The sequence below is a fragment of the Lithobates pipiens genome, unplaced genomic scaffold, assembly GCF_037356315.1.
Source record: "Lithobates pipiens isolate NorthernLeopardFrog02 unplaced genomic scaffold, aLitPip1_a1.2 Scaffold_30, whole genome shotgun sequence".
NCBI lineage: Eukaryota > Metazoa > Chordata > Amphibia > Anura > Ranidae > Lithobates > Lithobates pipiens.
In genome coordinates, this window is record NW_027507791.1 from 48,625,586 (window position 1) to 48,644,027 (window position 18,442).

The 18,442-nt window shown below is 43.9% G+C and overlaps 1 protein-coding gene across 2 annotated transcripts; it reads left to right on the forward strand.

The window, feature by feature from the left end:
• The first annotated feature begins 385 nt into the window (after nucleotides 1–385).
• Nucleotides 386–18,361, forward strand: HAPLN2 (hyaluronan and proteoglycan link protein 2). Of its 2 annotated transcripts, none has more exons than XM_077464189.1 (6): nucleotides 386–566; nucleotides 8,952–9,069; nucleotides 9,943–10,296; nucleotides 14,793–14,909; nucleotides 14,999–15,181; nucleotides 16,816–18,361. In XM_077464189.1, the coding sequence occupies exons 2-6, from the start codon at nucleotides 8,979–8,981 to the stop codon at nucleotides 17,097–17,099; spliced, it is 1,029 nt and encodes a 342-aa protein (XP_077320315.1). In that variant the 5' UTR covers nucleotides 386–566; nucleotides 8,952–8,978; the 3' UTR covers nucleotides 17,100–18,361. The 2 variants fall into 2 exon arrangements, with proteins under 2 accessions (XP_077320315.1, XP_077320314.1); XM_077464188.1 differs by having other exon boundaries at nucleotides 387–603.
• The last annotated feature ends 81 nt before the right edge of the window (nucleotides 18,362–18,442 follow it).

Below are 18,442 nucleotides of genomic sequence, written 5' to 3' on the forward strand. Positions count from 1 at the left end.
AACAAATAATAATAGGAGCTAATTGCTTTCATCGGGTGGCTAAGTTGCTGACCGATGCATTTTGAAATGACACGATTGTTGCCAGTTCCAAGTAGGTGGGCACATCTCGCAGGTGCCTACAATAAATTATAGCCTCGGAAAATGAGAGTCACAGTGCTTCGTGAAGACCGGGTTTGTTTTCGTCTGGTGGTGTGGGACAGAAAGTTGGACCAGAGCTAAATCCCCAGAGGTGTCTCGATCTTCCATCCACATGTTGACATTTTCTTCCCATTGCTTTGCGTCTGCTTTAGCCGGGTTCAGACAGACAAGGCATTGACAAGACGTCCCCGCCGCAGAACAATGGCGCATTGTGTCCCCGGCCATTCTTGTCAGTTCAGAGGGGAAGTGACCGACAGGCACACAAACTGTTTACTGACTTCGCGGCAGAAGGGCACCCAGAGTACCAGACCTCGCTATCTGGGGGCAAGAGGTGTCACCTCCCGTCGGACTGACAGGACCAGGCCAGGGCCGAGGCGACGGCGGAGATGGCCATGGAAGTTTGAGGGTGGCCGCTGCTTCATGGCGATGTAAGTGGAGGTCAGGAATTGGGTTCCGTCTCTGAAGGTGAGATCACCCATGCATCATAATGGATAGATAGATAGATAGATAGATAGATAGATAGATAGATAGATAGATAGATAGATAGATAGATAGATAGATAGATAGATAGAGATTGATGTGTTATGCGTAAGACATATGCTGCCCCTGCTTTACAATACTAACATTAGTAGAAGTTATGCTTTATTATGCAATTGTTTCCTTAACTTTTATCATAGATAGAATGATAGATAGATAGATAGATAGATAGATAGATAGATAGATAGATAGATAGATAGATAGATAGATAGATAGATAGATAGATAGATCATACCTCCCAACATTTTGAAATGGGAATGAGGGACACCTACTAGCAAATGTATGTAGGCATAGGACACACCCCATGTCATGCCCCTTAAAGGGGAAAAAACCCACCAAAAAAGGTTAATTAAATCCACAAGTGCTTTTATTACCAATAATATTCCTTTATATAGGCTTTTAAAATTGACAAATGCAGCAATTTAGATCTTGGATGAAAGGTTTAGCTCTGGGAAACACTTTCACAAACTATATAGGTCAGACCAAAATGAGGGACAAATGAGGAAAAAGGGACAGAGGGACATTGCTCCATATCAGGGACAGTCCCTCAAAATCTGGGACAGTTGGGAGCTATGGATAGATAGATAGATAGATAGATAGATAGATAGATAGATAGATAGATAGATAGATAGATAGATAGATAGATAGATACAGTAGATATAAAGGCTCTACAATACTAACATATTCTACGTCATCATCATAAAATAATATTCAACGCTCAAACCTACGACCAAAATAATATTACAAATCTGAATTGAACAAAAATAAAACAAGTAAAGGGTTAATCAACCCTGCAGTAATAATATCACCAACGTGAAAATACAGTGTTCAGTAAGTGATAGACATGTGCATTCGTTTTCGTCCGAATGCATTTTCGTCCGAATTTCAGCTATTTTCGTTTTCGTTTTGACAAACGATAACGAAAGCACAAAATCCGAAAAACGAAAGATCCGACATAAATAAATGCTTTATTTTCGTTTTCATTGTTACAACAGTTCGATATAGAATAGGAGATTCGACATGACTCTGACGATAACAATCTGTCTATAGAACCTGTGGTCGAATGTGCTTAACCTTACCTCTATTAGTCCAAGATTATATAGAGAAAATATTCGACAGAGAGAAAAGATTCTGCAAGTTACTGTCCTAAAAAGTGTTTGGGGACCCGTGTCCTGCCCCAGGGGACATGTATCAATGCAAAAAAAAGTTTTAAAAACGGCCGTTTTTTCGGGAGCAGTGATTTTAATAATGATTAAAGTGAAACAATAAAAGTGTAATATTCCTTTAAATTTCGTAGGGGGGGGTTGTCTATAGTATGCCTGTGAAGGGGCGCATGTTTCCCGTGCTTAGAATTGTCCCTGCACAAAGTGTCATTTATGCAGGAAAAAAAGTCCTTTAAAATCACTCGCAGCTATAATGAATTGTCGGCTCCCGTAATACAGAGAACACTCATTGAAAGTCATTGATAAAAAAATAAATAAATAAATAAAAAAAAAAGCGTGGGGGTCCCCCAAATTCAATTTCCAGGCCCTTCAGGTCTGGTATGGATATTAAGGGGAACCCTGCCTCAAATTTAAGAAAAAATTTGACGTGGGGTTCCCCCTAAATATCCATAACCAGACCCTTCAGGTCTGGTATGGATATTAAGGGGAACCCCGCATCAAATTTAAAAAAAATTTGACATGGGGTTCCCCCTAAAAATCCATACCAGACCCTTTATCCGAGCACGCAACCTGGCAGGCCGCAGGAAAAGAGGGGGGGACGAGAGAGCGGCCCCCCCTCCCTCCTGAACCGTACCAGGCCACATGCCCTCAACATTGGGAGGATGCTTTGGGGGTCCGTGACCCCTCAAAGCACCTTGTCCCCATGTTGATGAGGACAAGGGCCTCATCCCCACAACCCTGGCCGGTGGTTGTGGAGGTCTACGGGCGGGGGCTTATCAGAATCTGGAAGCCCCCTTTAACAAGGGGACCCCCAGATCCCGGCCCCCCCCTGTTTGAAATGGTAAGGGGGTACAAAAGTACCCCTACCATTTCACAAAGAAAGTGTAAAAAATGGTTAAATAAAACAAACACACTTTTGAAAAATTCCTTTATTAAAAATAAAAAAAAGATTCCAGCGGCGGTAATCCACTCTTGCTATCCAGCGACGGACGGTCAGCTCTCCATCGATGTCTAATGTCATCCAGCGCAGAGCAGCATCCTTCTTCTGTCTCCGTGGAGGAGACACTACAGACATTCCGGCGGCTTGACGTTTCTTATATAGGGTGGGCGGGGCCACCCGTCACCTGACCCCGCCCCCCTCTGACGCAAGGGGAAACCCGGGGTTCCCTGTGACGTAGGGGTGACCCGCACCCCTCTGATGTAACACAGGCAGGTTTCCGTTACATCAGAGGGGGGCGGGGTCACCCATACGTCACGGGGAACCCCGGGTTTCCCCTTGCGTCAGAGGGGGCGGGGTCAGGTGACGGGTGGCCCCGCCCTCCGTATATAAGAAACGTCAGCGCCGGAATGCCTCCAGTGTCTCCGTGGAGGAGACAGAAGAAGGATGCTGCGCTGCGCTGGATGACATTAGACATCGATGGAGAGCTGACCGTCCGTCGCTGGATAGCAAGAGTGGATTACCGCCGCTGGAATCTTTTTTTATTTTTAATAAAGGAATTTTTAAAAAGTGTGTTTGTTTTATTTAAACATTTTTTACACTTTCTTTGTGAAATGGTAGGGGTACATTTGTACCCCCTTACCATTTCAAACAGGGGGGGGGCCGGGATCTGGGGGTCCCCTTGTTAAAGGGGGCTTCCAGATTCTGATAAGCCCCCCGCCCGCAGACCTCCACAACCACCGGCCAGGGTTGTGGGGATGAGGCCCTTGTCCTCATCAACATGGGGACAAGGTGCTTTGAGGGGTCACGGACCCCCAAAGCATCCTCCCAATGTTGAGGGCATGTGGCCTGGTACGGTTCAGGAGGGAGGGGGGGCCGCTTTCTCGTCCCCCCCTCTTTTCCTGCGGCCTGCCAGGTTGCGTGCTCGGATAAAGGGTCTGGTATGGATTTTTAGGGGGAACCCCACGTCAATTTTTTTTTTAATTTGACGCGGGGTTCCCCTTAATATCCATACCAGACCTGAAGGGTCTGGTTATGGATATTTAGGGGGAACCCCACGTCAAATTTTTTCTTAAATTTGAGGCAGGGTTCTCCTTAATATCCATACCAGACCTGAAGGGCCTGGTAATTGAATTTGGGGGACCCCCACGCTTTTTTTTTTATTTATTTATTTATTTATTTTTTTATCAATGACTTTCAATGAGTGTTCTCTGTATTACGGGAGCCGACAATTCATTATAGCTGCGAGTGATTTTAAAGGACTTTTTTTCCTGCATAAATGACACTTTGTGCAGGGACAATTCTAAGCACGGGAAACATGCGCCCCTTCACAGGCATACTATAGACAACCCCCCCCCTACGAAATTTAAAGGAATATTACACTTTTATTGTTTCACTTTAATCATTATTAAAATCACTGCTCCCGAAAAAACGGCCGTTTTTAAAACTTTTTTTTGCATTGATACATGTCCCCTGGGGCAGGACCCGGGTCCCCAAACACTTTTTAGGACAGTAACTTGCAAATTAGCCTTTAAAATTAGCACTTTAGATTTTGAACGTTGGAGTCCCATAGACTTTAATAGGGTTCTAAAGTATGCTATATAGTTAGCTCCGTCGAATCTTCTTTATACATTCGACAGACACCATAAGCCTTCCAAGACAGATTCGACCGTAATTCATGTGGATTTTCGGACGAATGCAATTTTTGAACGAAAAACGAAATAAATAAAAACGAATTTCGGGAGTAACTAAATAAATTAAGTTTTCAGACGAAAACGAAATTCCGAAACAAAATATTTTACTCTGCACATGTCTAGTAAGTGAATACAAAGCAAATCATGTGCTAGACATAAAGGTCCTGTGATAAAAGCAAACAAGAATCCATAAAATATTGTTAATGAAAGTGCAAAGATCAGCTGAATGATTCCCACTGAAAACACACTGGAAAACCGCTGAAGATATATATTGCAATCAACCACCGCCACCGACTGTGCAGAGGCTTACCGGAATCGGAATGTATGGACTTAAAGGGGTATACACCTCTTAAGTCCTAAAGGCTTGTGGTGTTGAACACCGTATCCACGGGGATGTGACATCTATGATCTTTAGCCCGGATCAAGATCGAACACTCCTCCTCAACGAATTCCCAATATGATGTACAGAAATATATTCCATAGGTGGAGAGAGGACCACAACGAATCTCGGCATTCACGTGGTGTAACCAAAAATTAAGAAAAGGTTCCACATAGTTGGATATCGTTGGTAAAATTTAATTTATTTAAATGAAGTAAAAACAGAAATACACTCGCACTTCATCTGTCGATGAAATGCGTGCACAAGGATGATAAGAATTGGCGTAATGGCGTTAGCAGGACTCGACCCTACATGCTATTTTGAAAGTAATGTCTTTCTTCTGGCCACTCTGCCATAAAGCCCAACTCTATGGAGCGTACGGCTTATTGTCGTCCTATGTACAGATACTCCAGTCTCTGCTGTGGAACTCTGCAGCTCCTCCAGGGTTACCTTAGGTCTCTGTGCTGCCTCTCTGATTAATGCCCTCCTTGCCCGGTCCATACGTTTTGGCATGCGGCTGTCTCTCGGCAGGTTTGCTGTGGTGCCATGTTCCAATTGGTTATGATAGATTTGATGGAGCTCCTAGGGATCATCAAAGATTTGGATATTTTTTTTTATAACCTAACCCTGACTTGTACTTCTCAACAGCAATGTCCCTTACTTGTTTGGGGAGTTCCTTGGTTTTCATGGCAGTGTTTGGTTAGTGGTGCCTCTTGCTTAGGTGTTGCAGCCTCTGGGGCCTTTCAGAAAGGTGTGTCTATGTAATGACAGATCATGTGACACTGAAGCCCCATACACACTCATCAGTTTTTCTGCTGAGTTTTTCCTTCAGGTTTACCAAAACCATGTAGTGCAAGGGCCTGCCTGATTGCATACAAATTGAAACTCCTAAGGTTTGACCTCATATGATATGGTTTTGGTAACTCTGAAGGAAAAACTTAGCAGAAAAACTGATAGTGTGTATGGGGCTTTAGATTGCACACAGGTGGACAGCATTTCACTAATTATGTGGCTTATGGAGGTAATTGGTTGCACCAGAGCTTTTTATGGGCTTCATAACAAAGGGGGTGAATACATACGCACATGCCAATTATCTGTTTTTTTTTTATTTCTGAAAAATAGTTTTATGTATATATTTTTCAAATTTTACTTCACCAACTTAGACTATTGTGTTCTGATCCATCACTTATCATTCCGATTTAAAAAAAAACCATTGAACTAAAGGCTGTAATGTAACAAAATAGGTAAAAAGCCAAGGGGGGGGGGGGGGGGGGGTGAATACTTTTGCAAGGAGGCACTGTACCCCTTTAAGTCCATACATTCCGGTAAGCCCCAGCACAGTCGGTGGTTGATTGCAATATATATCTTCGCCGGTTTTCCAGTGTGTTTTCAATGGAATCATTCAGCTGATCTTTGCACTTTCATCGACAATATTTTATGGATTCTTGTTTCCTTTTATCACAGGACCTTTATGTCTAGCACATGATTTGCTTTGTATTCACTTACTGCACTCTGTATTTACATGTTGGTGATATTATTACCGCAGGGTTGAGTAACCCTTTACTTGTTTTATTTTTGGTCATTCAGATTTGTAATATTATTTTGGTCATTTGTTTGAGCGCTGCATATTGTTTTATGATTCGTTGTTCACAAATTGTCCTTTGTTGTCCTGGCTCCTCTGCATACCATTTTTTGAGCGTCAGCGCGGTATAATTTTTTTAAATTATTCTATGCTTTAAGACTTTAATTAAGTTGAATTTACCTTGAGATCGATAGATAGAAAGATAGATAGCTAGATAGATTATGGATATACAGTAAAACCTTGGTTTGAGAGCGTTTTGCAAGACAAGCAACATTTTTTAATACATTTTGACTTGATATACAAGCGATGTCTTGATATACAAGTAGCGTCACGTCACAACTGAGTATAAAAGAGAAGAGAGGCGCCTCTAAGCCCTTGTACACTCGGTCAGAGATTCCGACAACCAAATCTGTCGGATTTTGTCCGAAACTGTTGCATACGCACGGTCGGACAAAGTTGTCGGAAAATCCGATGTGATGACGTTATTTCGTTGTTCACCCTAGTAACCAATAGCTTTGGTGTAGGAATTTGATCTGAGCATGCGTGGCACTTTGTCCGATCGGAATTCTCTACACATGATCGGAGTATGTCCGATCGGAGCATTTTGTCGGAAAATTTTACCAACAAGTTGGAAAACTTGGTCCGTCGGATACTCCAACGGAAACAGTCCGATGTAGACCACACACAGTCGGAATATCCGACAAAACGGTCCGATCGGACACATTCCGTCGGAATCTCCGACTGTGTATACAAGGGCTAAGTGTAGCAATATGGTTACATTCCATGAAGGTGCAACATTTAGCAACATATTGCTACACTAGTGCCCCGTACACACGATCGGACATTGATCGGACACTACGACAACAAAATCAATGGTAATTTTTTTCCGATGGATTTTGGCTCAAACTTGTCTTGCATACACACGGTCACACAAATCTTGTTTGAAATTCCGAACGTCAAGAACGCAATGACGTACAACACGTACGACGAGCCGAGCCGAGAAAAAATGGAAGTCCACTAGTTCGGTGCTGCTCTTCTGCTTGATTCCGAGCATGTGTGGCACTTTGTACGTCGGAATTGTGTACATGCGATCCAAATTTGCGCGAACGGATTTTGTTGTCGGAAAATTTGAGAACCAGATCTCAAATTTTGTGCGGCGGAAATTCCGATGCAAACTGTCCGGTAGGAATTTCTGACAACAAGCTCCGATCGCACACTTTACGCCGGAAAGTCCGATGGTGTGTACGGGGCATTGGAGTTATTATGGGAAAAAGGTACCTCTGCTGATGATTTATCAACAATCCTTGTTTCCAAAACAACCCAAAATTTTCAAAATCCAATGGTCATAGGGACAGAAAGTGAGGTGAAATCTTCTGAACAGGGGCACAGACAGAAAAACAAACATTACAGGGGTGTTAACCCTTCCCCAGGGGTGGACTGACAACTCATGGGGCCCCCGGGCAATAGGAGAAGATTATGGGGCCCCCAGGCAATAGGAGATTATGGGTCCCCCAGGCAATAGATTATAGGGCCACACAGTATACACACACACACACACACACACACACACACACACACACACACATATATACAGTATACACACACAGACACACAATATACACACACAAACACAGAATACACATACACACACTGAAAAGGTACTGGAGAAGCGGAGCAGCCATAACTTTGGGATTTAAAAAAAAAAACACAGATTCTTACATACTGGTTTTATTGAGGCTAGCAACCCTGATGGGGCCCCTTAGTGGCACGGGGTGTCCTCTGGCATTGCCCGAGTGCCTGAATGGTCAGTCCACCCCTGCCCTTCCCTATGTTATCCAAAAAGCTTAAAATCTTTTTTTTTTTTTGGGCTGGAGCTACACTTACAAAATGTACCTGTTCCGACAAACAGATTCAACTTAAGAACAAACCTCAAGTCCCTATCTTGTTTGTAACCCGGGGACCGCCTGTATTGATAAATAGATAGATAATGGATAGATAGACAGACAGACATGATATAGATAGAAAGGCTCTACAATATTAACATATTCTATGCTTTAAGACTTTATTAAGTTGAATTTACCTTGAAACAGATAGATTAGAGAGATAGATAGATAGATAGATAGATAGATAGATAGATAGATAGATAGATAGATAGATAGATAGATTGGTCAATTATTATTATTATTATACAGGATTTATATAGCATCAACAGATTATAATGGATATATAGATATATTGATAGATAGATAGATAGATAGATAGATAGATAGATAGATAGATAGATAGATAGATAGATAGATAGATAGATAGATAGATACCATAGATACCATAGATGGATAAATAATATAGACAATTATACTACACAAATAAATTGTTGGTAAAGCTCTTTGGATGGATATCTAGATGTCTGGTGTCTATGGGTGAGGTAAATGTCATGTATGAGGTCATTGTGGAAAGTCAGTGTAAAATCTTATGTCATTGGTAATTTCTGCACTGACTGAGTCCTTCTTGTGTCTCCCAGACAGATCACCAGCTGTTCTATCCAAAGATGAAAGGAATCGTCCTTCTTCTGCTTTTGTTGTTCTCTTCCGTCTCCATTGAAGATCCTGCGGTCTATCGCAACGCGGACCGGAATCAAGGTCTACCAAATTGCGGGGTTATGAGTTGGCGGCACAGAAAAAAATTCCCATGATATGAGTGAAATAATATGGGCATATCTGTTTTAAACAGAATGTAATTCATACAGGGTCAAAGGTTGTGTGTTTGGATACAAATCTCCTACCCACAGTTCTGCCCCTTTGGTTCCATGAAACACAATCGTACTTTAGAGCTGCTGTAAATTAATTAGAACAAGACCAGATCTTGTGGCAAAGGGCAGGTGGGAGTGGCGGGCCAACTTCGTCTTCCAAAAATCTAAATTTGCATATTGGGGCACTCAAGCAGATATTTCAATATTTTCAGTAAGCAGTGGGTATGTCAGTGTAGTTCTCCTGGTTGATCAAAATATGTCTTCAATGCAAATAATCAACCTTGGCTTCTGGAGCCGCATTGGGTGACATGGTAACCCTGCCGGTAGAGAGGCACCTTGGGTTGCATAGGATATACAGGAAGACTAGAGGTTTCCTGTGCTGGTTGTCAGAATTGAGCATCATGTAAGACAGCACCACATAACTTCCCCTTTAAGGGGAAGCCATAGGACTTTTACAATTGAGAGCCTCTGGATCTCTTACTGGGCGATGCCAAGATCTTAGGACAGACCCTGGACAGAGAATACAGTAACACTTTCCCCATCCATGGACAACCAACCGAAGAAACCCTTTCACCTTCTGATATGTAGCCCATGCCTTCCCAAGGTGCGCCTCCAATGGCAGGGCCATGGATACAACGTCCCACATGCAGCTCTAGAAGCCAATGTTCACTATATGCAATGGGGACAACCAAGAAAATGACACAAGTGCCATAACCTACAGCTGTATACTAAGATGTAATCAAACTTCTTTTCCCCTTTTCAGATCACAGCCATGGCTCCCATTACCTCCTGGATCCCATTCACAATGTGATTCAAAGCACCAGAGGCGCCAACGTCACTCTACCTTGTATCATGAGACTTCGGCCCAGGAGCTACAAGGTGAAATGGAGTAAGATCAACCCTTTAGACCCCATGGAGAACCTCATCATCATCACCAACGGCAAGTACCACAAGAATTACGACAAGCTGAAAGGACGGGCCAGAATGAGGAGAAGCCACCGACTTGATGCCTCTCTGGTCATCACCAATGTAACACTGGAGGATGAGGGTCGGTACAAGTGTGAGCTGGTGAACGGCCTGGAGGACCAGAGCCTGACGTTGTCCCTACAGCTAGAAGGTAATTTAATACAATATTAGAGTAAGTTTCTAATTAAGTGTCTGTGTTGGGTTGAATGTGTATATGTAATGGCTAGTAGCATGGAACACAGAGATGATATTGAAGAGCGAACCAGTTTTCATGACTCTAGTTTGGCCTGGAGCATGTTGCTTTGCTTGGTAATTATTAATGATAATCTGAAACTTTAGAAGGCTTCAAAAGCTCTGCAACATCTTCAGTTCCAGGTGTACAAGCATCTTTAAAGGGCTCTTGATGGGCAAATCTTTTGAGGTCCCTCAACCAAAAATCCAAAAGATCTGCAATCCAGCATTGACATGAACTGGTAAAAAGGTCCTAAGCTTTGGTCAATGAGTAAATAGGTACAGATGTACACCAAATATATTAAAATGGTGTAATGTAGAACCTAAGGGATCATTTAAACCATGCTTCAAAATGTGGCATTGGACACACTTATTTTTAAAGAACTCTGAATGCCAACCAAAGCTCCTGTCACTAAATAAAATGATTACCCTACAGTCCTGTTAAAACTATGTGTATTCTTAGCTTCAAAAATGATACACCATGTGCTTCAAAGTGTCTCCAAAGCCTCCATAGAAGTCTATGACAATGCTCCAGGGGCATTGCTAGGTCTACAGAAGATCTGGGGCTAGAGCCCATAGCAGCCTAGTAAAGAAAGTCATATGCTTAGGCGGGCATACAGATGTATATAATATACGTGTGTGTGTATATATCCCCAGAGAGCTTCCCCCTTAAATCAGGGTCCCCAGGGAGCCTCTCCCTTAAATCAGGGTCCCCAGAGAGCCTCCCCCTTAAATCAAGGTCCCAGAGAGCCTCCCCTCCCCTTGGTGACCCCTGCAGAGACTCGGGGCTATGGGCCCCAGATTCGGGGCTATAGCCCCAAAAGCCACCCCCTAGCGACGCCACTGCAATTCTCGCTTATAGCTCCAGCAGCTTTTGAGGGGCTTTTATTCAGTGTTAGCTTTGCTGTGTTTTTTCTGAGGTATAGCAGGTATGAGATATCCCAGAAGGCATGGGAAACCAACAACTGAACCAGGAAGACGTCACATCAGTAGTCCCTTCCGGGCTATGTGTATATATTCTGGGAGTGCCTGGTGCAGACGTCACATCTGGTTGTACATGTGTGCAATGCGCTGCACACGTGGAACAGCAGGAAGGCAGGTGGCGTCTGGACTGGAATGGAGCATCTAGCAGACGACACACATGGTGTGCAACATGGGAACGCTATCGTAGAAGGTGGGCAGGTAGAGGAGAGAGAGGACCGAGCGGCAGAGGATCAAAGAAGCTGGGGGACCGGAGCAGGAGAAACTAGCACTATCACTTGTGGTGTGCAGCATGGAAGCAATATAGTGGGAGGTGAGCGGGGACCAGAGAGAGGGGAGGATCAGCAAACCAAAGGATTATCAGAGCTGGGGGTTACTACTAAGTGGGGGATCATTGGAGCTAGGAGTATTACTGAGTGGGGGATCAGAAGAGCGAGGGGTACTACTGAATGGGGGATCAGCAGAGCTGGGAGTACTATCGAGTGAGGGATCACAAGAGCTGGTGGTACTACCAAGTGGGAGATCAGCAGAGCTGGGGGTAGTACTGAGCAGAGGATCGGCAGAGCTGGAGGTTACTACTAAGATGGGGGTTACTACTGAGCAGGGGATTGGCAAACTGGGGGCACTACTGATAAGGTGATCTGCTGAACGAGGGTACTAATAAGTTGGGGGATCTGCTGAGCTCCTTTAAAACAAATAAAAAATGAACACATACACACACAGGGCATTTGCCATGCTTCATTAAAGCTTCAAAAAAGCATCACAGAAGCATCAAAAACACATAAAAAAGCACACTGAAGTGGTAGGCGCTTTAATGTGTGTTAAATTGGAAGTGAGTGTAAATGAGCCCTTATGGATGTGCTGCATCCCAAAGTTGTACTCTCTTTATTTGGACCACACGGGGGCCTAATATAGACCAAACAAGGTCATTATGATGGAGTGAAAGTTCTCCAAAACCAAAATTAGATTGGTAAGGTATCTAAAGGCCCATATCAAGGAGGAGCTTGGTCTCCCCATAGCGAAATGACCGCTGAAGGTCAACCAAATCCAAGACCAATCCAGGGTTATGTGGATCGTCAGCTTGGACCTGCCGCCATATTGTATAAGAACATACAGGACACCTTTTATACTGTAAATACATCATTTATATATACCTCTTCCCTGGGCCAGTAGTTGATAACCTCCCATGGCTTCCAATACCACCTCTACGCCGATGACACCCAGATCTATCTCTTCACTCCTCAACTTCCCCCCTCCATCTCCTCACGGATCTCAAACTTATTAAATGACATTTCGGTATGGATGTCCCACCACTTTCTCAAACTCAATCTTTCTAAAATTGAGCTTGTTAGATTTCCTTCTTCCCGGTCCCCCCCCCCATGACTTTTCCATTAAGATCAACAGTAGGGATGGGCTGTGTGTTCGGCTTGAACATTTGCTGTTCGCCCGTTCGCCGAATAGCGAACAATTTGGGGTGTCCGTGACAAATTCATTCGAAAGCCGCAGAACACCCTTTAAAAGTCTATGGGAGAAATCAAAAGTGCTAATTTTAAAGGCTAATATGCAAGTTATCGTCATAAAAAGTGTTTGGGGACCTGGGTCCTGCCCCAGGGGACATGTATCAATGCAAAAAATTTTTTTTTCGGGACCAGTGATTTTAATAATGCTTAAAGTGAAACAATAAAAGTGAAATATTCCTTAAAATTTCGTACCTGTGAGGTGTCTATAGTATGCCTGTAATGTGGCGCATGTTTCCACATGTTTAGAAAAGTCCCTGCACAAAATGTAATTTCTAAAGGAAAAAAAAGTAATTTAAAAGTACTTGCGGCCATAATGAATTGTCGGGTCTTGGCAATGCAGATGAAAGTCATTGAAAAAAAACGGCATAGGGATTCCTCCAAGTCCATTACCAGGCCCTTTGGGTCTGGTATGAATATTAAGGGGAACCCCGAACCAAAGTTTAAAAAAAAAAAATTGCGTGGGGGTCCCCCCAAATTCCATTACCAGGCCCTTTAGGTCTGGTATGAATATTAAGGGGAACCCTGCACCAATTTTTTAAAAAAAATGGCTTAGGGGTCCCCCTCAAAAGGGTCTGGTATGGATTTTAAAGTGGTTGTAAAACCTTAAAAACCACTTTGACCTACAGGTAAGCCTAGATTAAGGCTTACCTGTAGGTCCAAGAAATATCTCCTAAACCTATACGGTTTAGGAGATATTTGCCCGAAGACAGGCACCGTTGTCTACGGCGCATGCGCCGTAGACAGCGGCGCTCAGGCGCACTGAGCGCGGCATCGTCAATGACGAAGATGCGGCGCGATGCCGCGCGTGTCGGCTCCCGTGCGCATGCGCGGGAGTGGCGTCATCGCGGCTTCGTCGAATGATAGCGGCGGAGCTGCGAGACCCCACCGAGAAGATGGATGCGCCGGACTACAGGGGACAGCGGTGACATCGCTGGCTCCTGTGTCAGGTAAGTGACACATAATGGGCTACTATGCAATGCATTATTAAGCCATTATGCTTTGCCTTTGCAGGGAATGAAAGAGGAAGTAAACCCATCAGGGTTTACTTCCTCTTTAAGGGGAACCCTGTGCCAAAATTTGGCGTGGGGTTCCCCCGAAAAATCCATACCAGATCCTTATCCGAACCTGGCAGGCTGCAGGAAAAGAGGGGGGACGAGAGAGCGCCCGCCCCCCCCCCCACCTGAACCGTACCAGGCCACATGCTCTCAACATCGGGAGGGTGCTTTGAGGTAGCCCCCCCAAAAGCACCTTGTCCCCATGTTGATGGGGAGAAGGGCCTCATCCCCACAACCCTTGCCCGGTGGTTGTGGGGGTCTGCGGGCGGGGGGGCTTATCAGAATCTTGAAACCCTCTTTAACATGACGGACTCCCAGATACCACCCCCCTGTGTGAAATGGTACATTGTACTCTTTCCATTTCACCCAAAAAAAAGTGTTAAAGAAGGTAACAAAACACACACACAGCTTGGCACAAGTCCTTTAATAAAGACAAAACAAAAAAAAAATTCCAGCGATGCATCTATTACCTTTTGTACCACCACCCCTTCCCTTTAGAATGTAAGCTCTACGAGCCGGGCCCTCCTGTCCCTTCTGTGTTGAACTGTACTGTAATTGTGCTGTCCCCCCTCTACATTGTAAAGCACTGTGTAAACTGTTGGTGCTATATAAATCGTGTATAATAATAATAATAATAATAATAATAATTGATCACAGACCAGGTATTTCCTAGTTTCCAGAGTTTATTGCTAGCCGTCATAAATAAAAAAATGTTGTCAGACCACTTCCCACCCGCTACGCAAATAGCAGGTGTCAGGCAGGGTAAGTTTAATGGTCTGTAAGAGGCTAAGTGAATGAAGTAGATGGGAGGTAAGTGATGTCAAATGAAGTTTAATAGAACTTTCTTTCCTATGTTCTAGGAGTAGTGTTTCCATACCAGTCCAGAGAAGGGCGCTATCATTTTAATTACATTGCAGCACGACAAGCTTGTGAGGAACAAGATGGAAGACTGGCGACTTACGCCCAACTTTACCAAGGTGAGTCTACATTGTCCACTTATGAGATGTAATGCCATAGCACAACCTGAACCAGAAATACCCAATGCAGTCTCCCTCCTTATTGTCAGCTTGGACAGATGGCCTTGACTGGTGCAATGCCGGATGGCTCCTCGAGGGCGGAGTTCATTACCCAGTTATTGTCCCGCGGCATCCGTGCGGTGGGGACCTTCCTCCTGGAATACGAAGCTATGGTCCCAAAGATCAACTGAAGGACAAATTCGATGCCTTCTGCTTCACATCGGCTCTAAATGGTACTGTGATTATTATTATTATTATAAAAACAACAGTTGCTTGTGATCATTTCCACCATAATCATCATCAGTGCCAACTCTAAAGGAGCTTACAGTCCCTGGCCACAAAACATATACCCTTTAGGACAAAAATATCTCAAGGCTCCTTGTTTACCACGTGTACCTGACTATTATTAGCTGCTCTGTTGAAAAAAAAAAAAAAGTAAATTAGTTGGACCATGGGGAATGTGACCACTTAATAGGAACCTATTTTTTCTATACATTTCCTTCTTTATTATGGCCTGGGTAAAATAAAGAATAATTAAATTAAAAAATAATTGGGCAAATATGAAGTGTTACTTAATCGTATTAGTATTGTATATTTTGAAATCCTAATTAGATGGGGGATATATGCTTGTAGTACCTGTCTATTAGTAGCTGCTCTGCTGATTATTATATATTATTATATATTATATATTTAACATTTTTATTAGATGGGGGAATCTCAAGATGCCTTGTTTACCAGGTGTACCTGACTATTATTAGCTGCTCTGTTGTAAAAAAAAAAAAAGTAAATTAGTAGAACCTTGAAGTAGTACCTGTCTATTAGTAGCTGCTCTGCTGATTATATTTTAAAATCTATTTAGATGGGGGAATCTCACGAATCTCAAGATGCCTTGTTTACCAGGTGTATCTGACTATTATTAGCTGCTCTGTTGAAAAAAAAAGTAAATTAGTAGAACTTTGGGGCACGTAACCACTTAATGGTCAGCTCTCCCTTAGTCAGCTCTCAAAAGGCAAGACCCATAAAGCCGATGACATCTTAATTAGAACTTAAAAGTTCATATTGGAAAGTGCCAAAATGCGCCAGTCCGGGATACATTTTAATAAGAAGACAAGCACTATAAAAACACTTTACTTTTTTCTTGGAGACTACAGCAGGCCCAGGGCCAACTTTAACACAGGGCAAAATGGGAAGCTGCCCCGGGCCCAGTCATTGCTGCGGGGGCCCAAAGCAGCTGCCCCCTGAGCCAGCACTGCCCACAAATAGTTGATAAGTGAATTCGGGAGGGCCCAAGAAAATGTTTGCCCAGGGTCCAATCAATATTAAAGATGACCCTGAGGGGGCCTGTTTCTATGCGAAATCTAAAACTCCCTCTGTATTTACAGCATAGCCGGATGGCCTTGACTGGTGCAATGTCAGATGGCTCCTCAAGGGCGGGGCTCATTACCCAGTTATTGTCCTGCAGCTGGGGCCTTCTTCCAAGAATACAAAGCTATGGCCCCCCCCAAAGATCAACTGAAGGACTTAAAGTTATTCCTCAAAGATACATTTCAGTTTTGTTGTCCAGAATATACTTCCTTAATCAATACTAAGCCCTGATGAAGCGGGGACTCCTTTGAATGCCTGAAAAGCGTTGGCTATTTTTACTGTATATGTCTTCTGAATAAAATGTAGTTTGGGGATAAAGGTTGTGTGAGTGGACAGGTGACTATCCATTTTTGATGGGGGGGGGTATAGTTATCCTTTAAACTGTATTTTACACGTGTGGCACCAGGTTTTTGGGTGCGAGATGTGCCTTCAAGCTTTGAAGAACTAAGTTCTACCTCTTCTTTTTACTTATACAATTTAGTATGCTTCCTTTTTTTTCCAGGTCGAGTTTTCTTCATCCAAGGCCCAATGAACTTCACGGAAGCCCTGGACACCTGCCTGGTCCGCAAGGCCCAGTTGGCCAAGGTTGGCCACTTATACGCCGCATGGAGGTTTTTTGGCTTGGACCACTGCGATGGAGGCTGGTTGGTGGACGGCAGCGTCCGCTTTCCCATCACCGATCCTCGGGAGAGGTGTGGCGGTCTCCCCGACCCGGGCGTGAGGAGCTTTGGTTTCCCCGGGCATAAAGAACGACTTTATGGAGCGTATTGTTACGCCCCATTTTAGGGAGAGCGTCTGTCCATCATCGTCTTTGCGAAGAAGTCCGGACTTCAACAAGATGGAGTCTACTTACTGACCAAAGCAGGCAAGAGATAGGACTAAAGAAAAGGACTTGTAACTGAGTTCAGCCAGCATAGCCGGGTCGCTGACCGTACTTTCCTTAAGCAATACAACTTGGTCACCGACCCGCCCCCTAGCCTGGATAATGCAGGAGAGGCAGACCACCGATGACTTCCTTACTTTCCCCTTCTCCTTCCGAAAGCATGTTCAACACTTTTGACTGTGCACGGCGACAGAGCTCTGATTGGCTCCTAGTGTTGACCCTCCCCCAGTTAGTCTAAGAGCTCTGATTGGCTCCTAGTGTTGACCCATCCCCCAGTTAGTCTAAGAGCTCTGATTGGCTCCTAGTGTTGACCCATCCCCCAGTTAGTCTAAGAGCTCTGATTGGCTCCTAGTGTTGACCCATCCCCCAGTTAGTCTAAGAGCTCTGATTGGCTCCTAGTGTTGACCCATCCCCCAGTTAGTCTAAGAGCTCTGATTGGCTCCTAGTGTTGACCCTCCCCCAGTTAGTCTAAGAGCTCTGATTGGCTCCTAGTGTTGACCCTCCCCCAGTTAGTCTAAGAGCTGCAGTGCAGGGGGGGGGGGGGGGTTCCAGAACACATTCACATACTGTATGTCTTAACGTTTCTGAAAATTAACCCATAACGTTATTAAGTGTTGCTTTTTTTATAGGATGCCCGGAGTTACGCTTTAATGGAGAACTCCAGCAGATAACTTCATTTTAATATTTTCTTGTTTCCCCCAGTTAGAGAAGGCAAACATGGACCCTATGTGTGCCAGTGAGTGCTTCTTCCTTTCAGGAAATGATGATTGGCAGCATGTTGTTGCTGAGACTGTGATCCTTATCTCACCAATAACATTAGCTGCAGCACACACAGTAGTTTCTACCTATCCCAAGCAGGCAGGGGTTGGGGTAACTAGAACTACTGAACGTGTTGCCCCCCCCCCCCCCCTCCCCAGAGCATCATTGGACTTGATTTTCCTTCTTGTCACTACCCGGGAATGGGCAGAGGGGGGCAGCAGTCTCATATAATGTAAGTTTGAATTACTTTGATGAGTTGTGCAGATGTGGCCCCCGAATGTACAGTAATATTCAACTATTTAGTTGTTCATCACCATCAAATGCCTTATGTGTTAGTACACCCAGTGCATACAATACTGTAACTCTACAATAGGATCAACTATTTATTAAAATATTGTCAAATATGCTAGCTGTCTATTTCTCAAACATTCGTTGGTTTTATGTCAAACGCATTCATGCATGCTACATTCATTTTGGCTGTAATTTA